Genomic DNA, 12,057 nt, shown 5'->3' with positions numbered 1-12,057 from the left:
TTTCAGTCTGTCTGTCTCTGTCTCTCTCTGTCTGTCTTCTGGTCTCTGGTCCCTGGTCCCTGGTCTCTGGTCCCTGGTCCCTGGTCTCTGGACTCTGGTCCCTGTTCCCTGGTCTCTGGTCCCTGGTCTCTGGTATCTGGTCCCTGGTCCCTGGTCTCTGGTCTCTGGTCCCAGGTCTATCGATTGTGATCGGGGAAGTTCTGCGTCAGATCCCTCTGGCCGTGCTTTTTGGGATCTTTCTCTACATGGGTGTGATGTCTCTGAACGGGATCCAGCTCACCGAGAGGCTCATTCTGCTGCTGATGCCCCCGAAGTACCACCCCGATCAAGCCTATGTCCGCAAGGTTAGCCACACCCACTGACCCGACCACGCCCCCTGACTCACTATCAGAGGTGTGGAATCAGAGACAGTTGAGAGAGGAGACGACACACTTACAATTATTTCCTGTAACTGTGTCATTATGATTCTTCAGACTCATAGTCGCTGAAATAAATATTGGATCCATTTTTCACAAGCTGCAGATCTTCAGAACATTCTGACATCAACTTTATTCAGAGAGAGGGAGAGAGAGAGAAGGAGAGAGAGAGAGGGAGAGAGAGAGAGGGAGAGAGAGAGAGAGAGAGGGAGAGAGAGAGAGAGAGAGAGAGAGAGAGAGAGAGAAGGAGAGAGAGAGAGAGAGAGAGGGAGGGAGAGAGAGAGAGAGAGAGAAACTTGACTTTCAGCTGGTGGATGTGACTTGACAAAGACGGTTCAAATGTCAGTGTAATTTTGATGCACACCTGTCTCTCCTGTGCTTCTGCTGGCTCACAGGTGAGGACGTTAAGGATGCACCTGTTCACTCTCGTCCAGCTGACCTGTTTGTCTGTCCTGTGGGTTGTCATGGCGACAGCGGCAGCACTGGCTTTCCCCTTCATGTTGCTGCTGACCATACCTGTGAGGATGCTGCTGCTTCCCCGCCTCTTCACTCGCAGAGAGCTGCAGAGTGTGAGTCACACCTTTCCTACCTGACATCATCCTGCCGTCATATCTGCAGCAAGGTCACAAACCCACTTTACCTGTTAACATTTACCTGGTACCTGTCTGAAGACCTCATGTGGATGTGACAGCTGAACTGAACTGTGTCAACACAGTTAAATACATGTGACAGTCTGTTTGTTATTCTACCTGTTGTTAGCAGGTATATCTTACATGATGACAGGAGTTTGTACTGGCCAGTAGTGCGCTAGATTTATGCTAGCTGTTTATAGTTAGCATGTTTTAGTGACTACATACACCTAGCATATCTGGTGTCTAGCATATCTACTAGCATGCTAGTTACAGGCTGCTTTATTACCTCACATTATGCTAGCCATTTGTAGTTAGTCAGTTTAATGCCAGATATGCTTTGTATTTACACCTAGCATAACACTGGCTAAAGAGCTAGCATAAGGTAATATATGATAGCTATTATGCTAGCATTTTTATGTCCCACACAGTGATGGACATTTAAGTCGTTTTATGTAATTGAAGTACAGTTTGAAGGTACTTGTACTTCACTTCAGTTCAGAAGGAAAACTTGATTCTACACACACATCTAACAGAAAGTTTACAAACAAAATATATGATCAGTTTATGAAACATTCATTAATCTATATTCAAATACTCAGTTTATAAAGTATTTAAAATCAGCTCCAGTAAAACATTATTGTATCAGTTTGACAGGAAATATACCACATAATGAACACTTTTAACTTTTAGTACATTTGTATTTGAACTTGTTTCATGTTTGTCATCAAGTGAAACCAGATCCAAACACACAGCTGATCAGGTCATTTCACAGCAGCAGTAATGTTGAATTTTATTTTGGTGCCTCTGCTGATGTCTGTGGTCGAGTTCAGAGAGAGTCACCATCAGAACTGTTTTTACCACTCAGCCACTCCGCATTCAATGATATGACGTGAATGCAGCATTTGACAACAATACACAACGGCACAAATAAGCAGCACCTGCAGCAGATACATTTCCAAGTTTTAATTTCTCCTTTAGCTTTAAACCTGGAAGTGCTGTCAGGTCATTTGTGTGTTTGACATATAATAAACATGTAATAAACATGTACTGAATGTGTGAACAGTTGAGGTAGTTTATCATTTAGTCCACCTGAGATGACTGTTACCATGACGTTGACCTCTGACCTGTTGTCCTGCAGCTGGATGCTGATGATGCGGAGCCTCACCTGGAGGAGAAGGAGGGGCAGGACGAGTACTCACAGCTGCAGATGCCCGTGTGACCCGGCAGCAGCGTGCTGATTGGTGGATCTGGCCTGATGGGCTGAAGCTCCTCCTCCAGTAGAAGGTCTGTCATGTATCCTGTAGCAGAGCTGGACTGTACACGCTTCTGAAATCCTCTTTTTATAAAGTAGATTTTGTATTTTCTGTTTGTTTTTGTCTATCTCTGATGAAGCTGCTGAACTCACTGACTCAACCCTGAACTCTGTTGAAGCTCTAGTTATTCTCCACATGATGTTTTAAAGATCACACTAACTCAAATATTCAGTCTTCTTAACTGTATGTTTCTCCATCTCATTAAATGCCATCACTTTATGTTTAAAATGGATTTTGCATATTTATTTGTGTGTTATAAGTTTCTCATTGTCTCATCAGACACACTATCATTTTTTTATTCCTCTGCGTTGGCAACAGAGTGGCAGCCATTTTGTTTTCAGGTCGTTTGTCCGTCTCATTCTCGTGGACACGATATCTCAGTAACACCTTGAAGGAACTTCTTCATATTTGGCACAAACATTCACCTGGACTCAAGGATGAACTGATTAGATTTAGATGGTCAAAGCTCAAAGTTCAACGTCAGTGTGATCTCACAAAACACTTTTTAGCCATTTCTCAAGACTTCACACAGAAATTATGACAACATTTCACACAGATGTCTAATATTGTATATGAGTCTGGATAAACAGGGATGTAACCTGGAGGAAGAGGTGGTTCTAGTTTATTAAGCATTGACATGTCCTTATGGTGCACAGTGATTGGATACATGAAACATCTGGGCAGTTTAGAAAAAGAAGAAAAAATGAACCACTGAGTCCCACTGCAGCAGAGTGAAGACATCTGCAGCTCGTTTCTGACTGACGATGATGATGATGTTGATGACAACAATATTTTGTCTGTTCTTTGTTTAATGGTTTGATGATTTTTATGTCCTGAATATCAGTCAGATGCTGCTGCTGCTCACAATTTAAATTTTTATATCTGTTAAAAATATTTATTTTCTGAATAATGACTCAACAGAAGGAAAGCTATAATGACTTTAATAACTTGACGATCTCTGTGTGAGTCTGTCAGTCTAAACTTTTGTTCCCATTAAAACCTGCTGCTCTCATCAGAGAAGATTGTAAGAAGATCAAACTGCTGGAAACTTCGTGTCTGTAGAATCTCAGGAGTTCAACAACTTAAACAGCAAACTTCAAACTACACCTGTTGGACAGGTGTAGTTTGAAGCTTCTCAGGAGGCGACATGGAGAGAGAGAAATCTCCAGAACCAGAAGTGAAACTCAGAATCTCAACAGAAAAGTAATTTATGGTTTTATAACAACAGTGAACTGATGATTAGATCAAACAGTCATTAACCTGAGGTGAGTCATCAGGACTGAGGAGCTGAGACTGAAGTCTGGAGACAGTAAGAGGACTGCACCGAGGACTGAGGACACCACACAGGTACGTCTGCTCAGGGACATTATTATTAATCCATGTTATTAGGTTTATAATGACAGAGTGTTTGATATCTACAAACACATTGGAATGAGTCGTGTGAGGAGCAATGAGAAAATCATTATCAAAAAACTGAATTATTTCAACTTTACTATTACTGTCATTATGTTCTACTGTTTAACACATATACGATATATATATAAGATATATAGTTAACATACAGGATATATTATCCGTTGTGATGTACAGCAGGACGGAAATATTAACAATAAAGTTTATTTACAGCAACTTTCATCAATAATAAAGTACAAAAGTCAGTAACAAGCAATAATGAAAATGGAGGAGGAAATGTGTCTGAATGAAAACGTTTCACCTGTGGATCGTAACCATGAGAGAGCGTTTCAGTTGCAGCTTGAAAAGCTCAGTCAGGTTTTATAATGGGTTCCAGGTAGATCTAAGCTCCTTATTGGCTGGATAAGGGAGGATGAGGTCAGAAATACACGGGTCAGGCTCTAAAGGTCACAGTGGTGTTTTGATATCGATGAGGAATTTGATCGGGAGCCAGTGGAGGGAAAATAAAACTGACTGATCTATGATCTGTTGTTCTTTCTAGTTTCTGCACTTTGACAGTTTGGAGACGTTCAAAGACATCAGGTAAACAGAGCATTACAACAATCTAAATGAGAAGAAATAAAAGCATGTATGTAATTTGAGCTTGCTGATACTTATAACTTTCAAAGACACTTAATGAGCTCATAGATGGATAGATTTATCAGGTTTATTACATTAATGAGATGATTAGCAATAATTAATCACATCTGATATACCTGTGTGATGACTTCAGTCAGAATGAACTAATGTGAAGGCCAATGACCAGTGATCTGAAATAACCAGGTAAACCCGCTCACCTGTTCACCATCATCATCATCGTTTCTCTCTCTAACAGCTGTGATTCAAAATGTTTCACTGGTTCATCCACCTGCTCCTCCTGACTGCCTGCTCAGCTCAGAGTATAGGTGAGTCCACAGGTGAGTCCACAGGAGCTGAGTCAGCTGCCAAACCCATATCTGAAGGGTTGTGTGAACACACCACACACATGTGAATCTACATTGCTGTAAAGTGGCAGTGATAGTTTTACAGTTTAGCTAAAGGAGCTACATGTAACTTTTGCCATTGCTACATAGCTAATATTAGCATTAGCAGCCGTTTACTTACATTGTTGCGTTTATAAGACAACAGGTAAGAACACGTCCTTTGAGCAGCTGCTTCTTCAGGACAGACTGGACAGTACAGGGACAGAAAGTGTGGGGACAGTCTGAACAGGCTGGAGCTAGGTGGTTAGCATGCTAACTTCAGCACAATAAATTAAGTGATAGAAATAGAAGCAAAACAAAAGTTGTTTCCACCTCTGGAGACAGATGATGGTGAGTAAAGGAATGAAGTTTGATGTTGAACTCACAAGATTTCTTCTATACTGGTTAGTAAACAGCTGCTAATGCTAATGTTAGCTATGTAGCAATAGCTAAATTGACATTGCTCCTTTAATGATATTGACTTTATACATTAAACAACCACAATCTTCTCAAATATTAGTTTCACTATCCCCAGGACACTTCGGCATTAGCCAACACTAGCTTTTAGCTAACTGAGAATGAACCTTACATGTCCTCAGGATCTGTGGCCACCAGCTGTGAGGCCTGTCACCAACTGGCTCGATGCCACACCTCCCTCCATGACAACAGTGTCCAGACTGTGGACATGTCCTGCCGCTGTGACGATGGTGTGGTGGGAGATGGCTTCACCTGCTACAACAAAACCACCTGTACCAATGCGTGCTGTGGCCGAGGCTACCGCTGGTCACTGCTCCAGGGCTGCGTGGACATCGATGAGTGCTCACTGCCCCACCCCCCATGTGGTCCAGGCGAGCTCTGCGAAAACACCCCAGGCTCCTTCTCCTGCCTAGTGACGCCTGTCCCAAAACAAAATGTTGCTGCCAAACCCAAATCCCGCTCAGTGAGGATCGCCTGTGGCAACACTCAGTGCCCTTTTGGTCAGGACTGCCTCCAGTTGGATGGCGCAGCTCGCTGCATTGACCCGTGTCAGCACTACACTCCATTACAAGACGCCTGGAGAGCTACGGACTTCAAGGCCAACCCAGAGTCTGTGGCCTGTGACAGCCTCACCGACTGGCAGGGCTGGTATCGCCTATTCATTGGTAACAGCAGCGTTCAGATGCCGGAGCGTTGCATTGAGAGTCACATGTGTGGGACTGATGCTCCACTGTGGCTCCAGACCCCCCACCCAACAACTGCACAGGGCATCATACAGGGGAGGGTTTGTGGCAGCTGGGAGAGAGGCTGCTGCCAGTTTCAGTCCCACCCCATCCACATGAAAGCCTGTCCAGGAAACTACCAGGTCTACAAGTTTGTGAGCCCGACTCTGTGTCGGCTGGCTTACTGTGCAGGTAAGACCTCCTTATATAGAAGTTTACAGAACCAAATACTGGGACCATGAACCAGAGGTCTCAACTGCTAACACTCCCATATTCCTCTGAGCCAACAGATGATTATGTGTTGAAGGATCATTCAGATGTTTGGTACCATCAAATTCTACTTTGTTTTTTTTGTTCCTCTGCAGATGTCAACACCACGGTGTGTAACACCTGTGCTGAAGGTGAGACCTGTGTGAGCAGTGACAAGATCAACTGGAGGTGTGAACGTCAGGGTGAGTAACCATGAAGCGTTGCGATACTGGGGTTTCAGGTGCAGCGACGAGGTTCTGTGATCATTTTGAGGGGTTCCACATGTGCTGAATATCGAGAACTGGTTTTCTTGATTCAGGCATTCTAAATGGGTTACCACAAGTCCACAGAAGGGTTTTGCAGGTCCTTAAGGGCTACCCAAAGGTCCTTAGAGAGGTTCTAGAGGTCCTTCAAGGGGGTTCCATAAATCAGTTGAGTGTTTCTAGAGATCCTTCAAGAGTCCTAAAGAAGGTCCCTCAAGTTGATCCCACAGATCCTCAAAGACATTCTAGAGATTCTTCAGTGTTCCCATGTGCTTCTGTCTTGCTGACTGTATCTATTGCTGTGTCTATTGCTACGGTTCAGCTCTCCAGTCTCCAGTCTTGAGACTGGTGAACGGTGACTCGGTGTGCTCAGGTAGAGTGGAGATCTTCTATAACAACCAGTGGGGAACAGTTTGTGATGATGCCTGGGACATTAATGAAGCCCGGGTGGTCTGCAGACAGCTGAACTGTGGCTCCGCCCAGTCTGCAACTTCTGCTGCCAGGTTTGGACAGGGGGCCGGACCGATCTGGATGGATGATGTTGGCTGTGTAGGCAGTGAGTCTGCATTATCACAGTGTCAGCACCGGGGGTTCGGCACTCATAACTGCAACCATGGTGAAGATGCTGGTGTCATCTGCTCAGGTCAGTGTCATGTATCGAAGTTCATTAACTGTGCTCTAAGAGTTAATTAACACTTTGTCAGTAAATGTTGATGTCAATTTAAAGGTTTACATGGACTGGGCTGTGATAATAAAGACTCTAATACCCACAATGCCATGTTCCTGCTGCATTGTTTCTTTGGTATGTTATCTTGTGGTCCAGGTCTGCCAGGGGGTTTTCCAGAGCCAGAGCTGGTTTGTGGACAGGACTACCTGCGCCTGATGGTCCAGAAGAGGGCGCTGCAGGAGCAAGGGTTTAATGCCTCCTCCGCTCACCTGATCGACCCACGCTGCCACCAGCAGGTCGACCATCCGGAGGCGATGTGGTACCTGGTCGAGCGAAGCAAGGGTGTCTGTGGAAACGTAGTGAAGGTAAGTGTGGTTCGATGTCTGAGCCGGTACCAAGAATACCAGTCTCCCAACAGCAGTGCATCTATGTTCCCAGGCTCCCACACTAACCCTGAGTAAGGCAGCATTAAGCTATGACCTTTGGTGACCACATCTTTAAACCCCTAAGCTAAGACCCTTAAGTGTACCGCATGTACATGCATGTGCGCAGGTACCTTTCAACACCATGGACGTCATGAACGCAGTATTTTCGTAGTCAGCATTTACGGTTCCGTATGAGGAAAGACGTTAACCTCCTGGAGTTCTTAGGAAAAGACAGACTGTGTCTTCAGCATGACAGCTAACAGTTAGCAGTTAGCACCCTGACAGGTTCTCTCAGAAAGACCTGCCACTGATGAAGGAATGGGGCCTCTGAACTGAGACTCAGCTATCAGCTAGCAACAGCCTTGACCATGACACCAATGTTTTTATGTTGGGTGAAATAATGACTGAGACAGAACATGATAAATGTCTATGTAAGTTTAATATTATAATTATTATTTGTAATTGGGGTGAAAACCTGGATAATTATTTATTATTTGATATTTGTCAGGACTCGGACACCCAGCTTGAAACCGGACAATCTTGGACAAACTGGCATCTGGTGACTCCAAACATTTGATTAGTTCCCTAGTATAATATATATTATATTGAGAGCCATGTGGCAGTGCTGGGGACCAGGAAACCCCTGTGATGAATTCCCACAACCGCTCATGTCATATTTCGTGAATAGAGACTGGGGAACACCTTTCTCAGGTTCCCATTATGTGCTATAAAGTGAATGTCAGAATGACCCCCTTTTAGCATTTGAGCAGAGCTAGCTTTGTTGGTGTTAGCTTACATCTCTTCCCACCATCATGGGTTTAGTTATGTCTCATGTTTGTGTGAGACAAACGACATGTCAGATCACCATAACACGTTTTTCAAACACTGGGAAAAGGTTGGGAAAAGAAGATTTGTCATGGTTTATGTTCAAACTTGTTAAGTTGTTTCTGAGTTCTGCTTGAGTTGTAAGTTTGGTTTTCTCTATTAAATTACCCTTTTTTCCCAACCAAACCCTTTTTGTCTGTCAGCATTTGGGTCCTTAGTTTCTAATACCACATTCAGCTTTAGCTAAAGCTAGCTGTGGCTATCGACCTGCTCGCTTTAACTTAACCAAGTCAGAGTGTAATAACTGTGGTGTACATCCTCTTGTTCTCTGAAATTACACACAATAACCTTTTAGCCATGTTAGCATCGTTAGCATCATGGCTCAGTCTCCACTGACTGAATATCTCAACAACTATTGGTTGGACTGTGATGAACTGTATTTCAGATGTTCATGTTCCCCTCTGGATGAACTGTAATAACCTCTAGTGCCATCTTCAGGTTATTAACATTTTGTTTTGCTTTACGATCAGATAGCTGCAGCAGTTGCTGTGGACTCTATGTTTTGTTGTCAAACGTCAGTTTTGACCAAATATCTACTTGTAGATATCTACTATCTACCTGTTTTGTGTCTCTAGAGCAGGTGTTTACGGAGGCGGAGCCAGAACTGCTGGACTGATTACTGAGCTGTTCTCCTGTCTTTGTTCCAGACCAACGGGACCCACATCACCTACTCCAACATGTTGTTTGTTTACCCAGCTGATCCGACCAACGTCTCTCTCCCCGTCCCGATGAGCGTCCCGTTCACCTGCGTCTTCCCGCTGGATGATGTCACCAGCCTCAATGCTGCCATCCAATACCAGCCACCGTGAGTTAGTCCTCACCCTCTGATTGGTCCGACTGTCTGACATGATGCGTTTCTACTTAACCTGTCAGTTATCTGAGGCATCAACACGGTTACTATGGTTACCTACGGGTTCATGGTTAATGTTTACCAGATGAGACGAACGTCATCCTTTAATTATAGATTTTCATGATATTTGGTCAGTTTTAAAGGTTTTTTTCTCCTTAAAAAGCCCTTAAGAATCATAAACACTCCATTAAAGACACCTTCATATATTACAATCCATTAACATGCCCTTAAAATCTCATTAGAGTAATTCACACAGTCATAGTTAAGGTAAACCTAAAGTAAAGTCACTGTTGTTGCAGTTTGTCTCTGATCAGAAACATTTTTACAAACATGTAATTCTTGGCCTCAGGGGGGGTCGAGTTGGCGTGGTGCGTTCAGGTGACCCCACCAGAGCGTCTATGACTCTTTACCAGAGGCCGGACTACAGCCAGCCGTTTCCCTCCGGCCCGGTCAGCCTGCCGCTCGGCTCCGCTTTGCACGTGGGCGTTTCCATGGAGAACTATGACAACAACGGCTTCGTCCTTGTTCTGGAGAACTGTTACGTCACAAACTCTCCCAGCGCCGACGATCTGGTCCAACATGCCCTGATCCAGAACCGGTGAGGGGTCAGTCCAGATGGCTGCACAGAACAGAGCTCAGTATAAACTACAAATGAACATTACTACAGCTGTAGCAATTAGTCAGTTATTGATTAGTCAATTAGTTGATCAGCAGAAGAATAATCAACAGCTATTTTGATTATTGATTAATTGTTAAGTCACTGAACAAAATGTGACATTTTATGTCTTCAGGTTTTAACTGACCAAAACAAGACATCTGAAGACATCACATTGGACCAAACAAGTCATTGATTAATTAAGAAAATCATCTTCTGAATAATCAATCATGATTTGTTAGATAGAGCCCTAAAAGCTTCTCTGTTTTTTTTTATCACTTTAATATAATTTTTAAATAAAAAAAATGTTAAATTTAAAAAGAAACATATAAATAAAAATATCAGTGACATTAATTCAGACAAGATGTGAAACACAGGTGAAGAACAGGAAAAGAAAAGTCCAGTTCTCATGATTTAAAGAGTCACAGCCTCCTCAGGTCTGAGCTGCAGAGCCTCTAATGTCCACCAGGTGCTGCTGTAGCCAATCACCGAGCTTTTCCTTCTGCCAGCAGGTTTGTTGTAAGAATGTTAACTCTGCTGACTCTGAGTACTAGCTGCTCTGTGATTGGCTCACTCCTCCAGGTGTCCGGTTGACCGTCGTCATGTGGCGGTGGTTGAAAACGGGCGGTCGCAGCGAGCTCGCTTCTCGGCACTGCTCTTCCTGTTCCACGGGACGTACGACGATGTGTATCTGCACTGCAGGATCAGCCTGTGTGACCGGGACAGCGGCCCCTGCAGCTCTGTGAGTGAACTGCAGCTGGTTCTTGGTTCCACAGACAAATCAGTCTCAGGTGCCTGAAGGACGACCCAGAAACAGGCTCCCTCAGGTTGTTGGAAGTCCTAAACATCCCTAAGGGGTTTAATGGGTCCGTCCTTAAACAGGTTCTAGTGGAGCTTAATGAGTTCCCACTGGTTCTTAAAAAGGTTCTAGGGGTTCTTAAAAGGGAGCCCCATATTTTTAAAAAGGTTATAGAGATTGTTATCGGGGTCCCATACATTCTTAGAGAAAGGTTGATAGAGTTCTAAAGGGTTTTAAAGGATTCCCATTGGTCCTTGACAAGGTTCTAGAGGTCCTTAAGAGTTTACACAGGTCTTAAATATTCAAGAGGTCCTTGAGAAGTTTCCACTGGTCCTTGAAAGCATCCTAAAGATTGTGAAGGGTTCTGAGGGTTTTGAGGAGCTTCTTGATACTACAGATTGGAGATTTGTCTTTATCATCATGTTGTGATGTTTGTTTTGTCTTTTATTGTGGTGACGTTCTCCTGAAACATTCTTGTTGTTCCTGTTAGAACTGTTCCAGACGACAGGCCCGGTCTGCTGGAGCATCAGCCAATCAGCTTCCAGTCACTGTTGGACCAATCAGTTGTGAGTATTTCCTTCCCTGTAATGAATGAAAATCAAACACACCCTCTACTCTAACAAGTCATCTGTCCGTGTGCTGATCCACAGACCTGGTCTGGTTCTCATCAGAACTCTGTTCTTGTTTTCAGGGTTCTGAGGGAACCAGGCCTTCAACATCTCACCCTCCTTATCAAGTCCTGCTCCTGGTCTCTGACAGAAGAAGAAGGTTCTCGATTCTGTTTGATTCTTTCAGTTCATCGTGAGGCTCAGGTGTTAGCCCCTCCCCCTCTGTCTGGAGTCTGTTCTGATGTTCAGGTGTTAGCCCCTCCCCCTCCTCAGCTGATGAAGCTAGTTAGCCGTGTTAGCTTTTCCTCTGTAAGAAGGTGAAAGGTGATGTGTTGTTTTTATTCTCTGATCACAGATTCAATTCAATCAATGTATCTTTACAAACACATTCAGCTGTTAATATGATTATTGATTCCTTCAAAATAAAAGAAACAGAAACAGAAGCTTTGATGTTTGACTGATGGATTTTTACTGACGTCAGTTGAGTTGTTCAAACAGCTCAGGTTAAGAACTGACTCCACACCTGAACACACATGAACACACCTGAACACACCTGTACACACCTGAACACACTTGAACACACCTGAACACACCTGAACACTGAACAACCACTGAGCTTCAACATGTGACCAGTGTCTGCAGCAGGACACCTGGTCTCCACCTGTCAGAGTTCAAACACCTA

General features: G+C 43.9%; 2 protein-coding genes across 3 annotated transcripts in view; both read left to right on the top strand.

Moving 5' to 3' along the window:
* The window catches only part of slc4a2a (solute carrier family 4 member 2a), a 19,209-nt gene extending 16,629 nt beyond the window's left edge, over positions 1-2,580 (top strand). Inside the window, exons 19-21 of the mRNA XM_023412031.2 lie at positions 175-344; positions 812-985; positions 2,187-2,580. Coding sequence (XP_023267799.1) covers positions 175-344; positions 812-985; positions 2,187-2,267 — 425 coding nt within the window. The 3' untranslated portion in view covers positions 2,268-2,580. The remainder of the gene's footprint in view (positions 1-174; positions 345-811; positions 986-2,186) is intronic.
* A 1,068-nt stretch (positions 2,581-3,648) lies between these two features.
* LOC111659190 (pancreatic secretory granule membrane major glycoprotein GP2-like) lies at positions 3,649-11,818 on the top strand. Of its 2 annotated transcripts, none has more exons than XM_023412048.2 (12): positions 3,649-3,708; positions 4,316-4,356; positions 4,649-4,718; positions 5,375-6,166; positions 6,340-6,426; positions 6,809-7,129; positions 7,310-7,518; positions 9,111-9,268; positions 9,663-9,911; positions 10,551-10,710; positions 11,258-11,333; positions 11,459-11,818. In XM_023412048.2, exons 3-12 carry the CDS (start codon positions 4,661-4,663, stop codon positions 11,464-11,466), a joined length of 2,118 nt encoding a protein of 705 aa, XP_023267816.1. In that variant the 5' UTR covers positions 3,649-3,708; positions 4,316-4,356; positions 4,649-4,660; the 3' UTR covers positions 11,467-11,818. The 2 variants fall into 2 exon arrangements, with proteins under 2 accessions (XP_023267816.1, XP_023267815.1); XM_023412047.2 differs by having other exon boundaries at positions 4,649-4,730.
* Positions 11,819-12,057: the final 239 nt, after the last annotated feature.

This window comes from Seriola lalandi, unplaced genomic scaffold, assembly GCF_002814215.2.
Source record: "Seriola lalandi dorsalis isolate HSWRI2012SDOR001 ecotype SW California unplaced genomic scaffold, Sedor1 jcf7180002054475, whole genome shotgun sequence".
NCBI classification, from domain to species: domain Eukaryota; kingdom Metazoa; phylum Chordata; class Actinopteri; order Carangiformes; family Carangidae; genus Seriola; species Seriola lalandi.
Note: the sequence above shows the minus strand (reverse complement) of the source record. Positions and strands in the feature narration are given on the sequence as shown.

What these genes read in the sequence shown, in the direction of transcription:
- LOC111659190 (XM_023412047.2), top strand. Translation starts at nt 4,661, where the DNA reads ATGTTTCACTGGTTCATCCACCTGCTCCTCCTGACTGCCTGCTCAGCT. An exon ending in TGCTGGTGTCATCTGCTCAG is followed by an intron (nt 7,130 to 7,309) that starts GTCAGTGTCATG and finishes CTTGTGGTCCAG; the next exon opens with GTCTGCCAGGGGGTTTTCCA. An exon ending in CATGCCCTGATCCAGAACCG is followed by an intron (nt 9,912 to 10,550) that starts GTGAGGGGTCAG and finishes TCACTCCTCCAG; the next exon opens with GTGTCCGGTTGACCGTCGTC.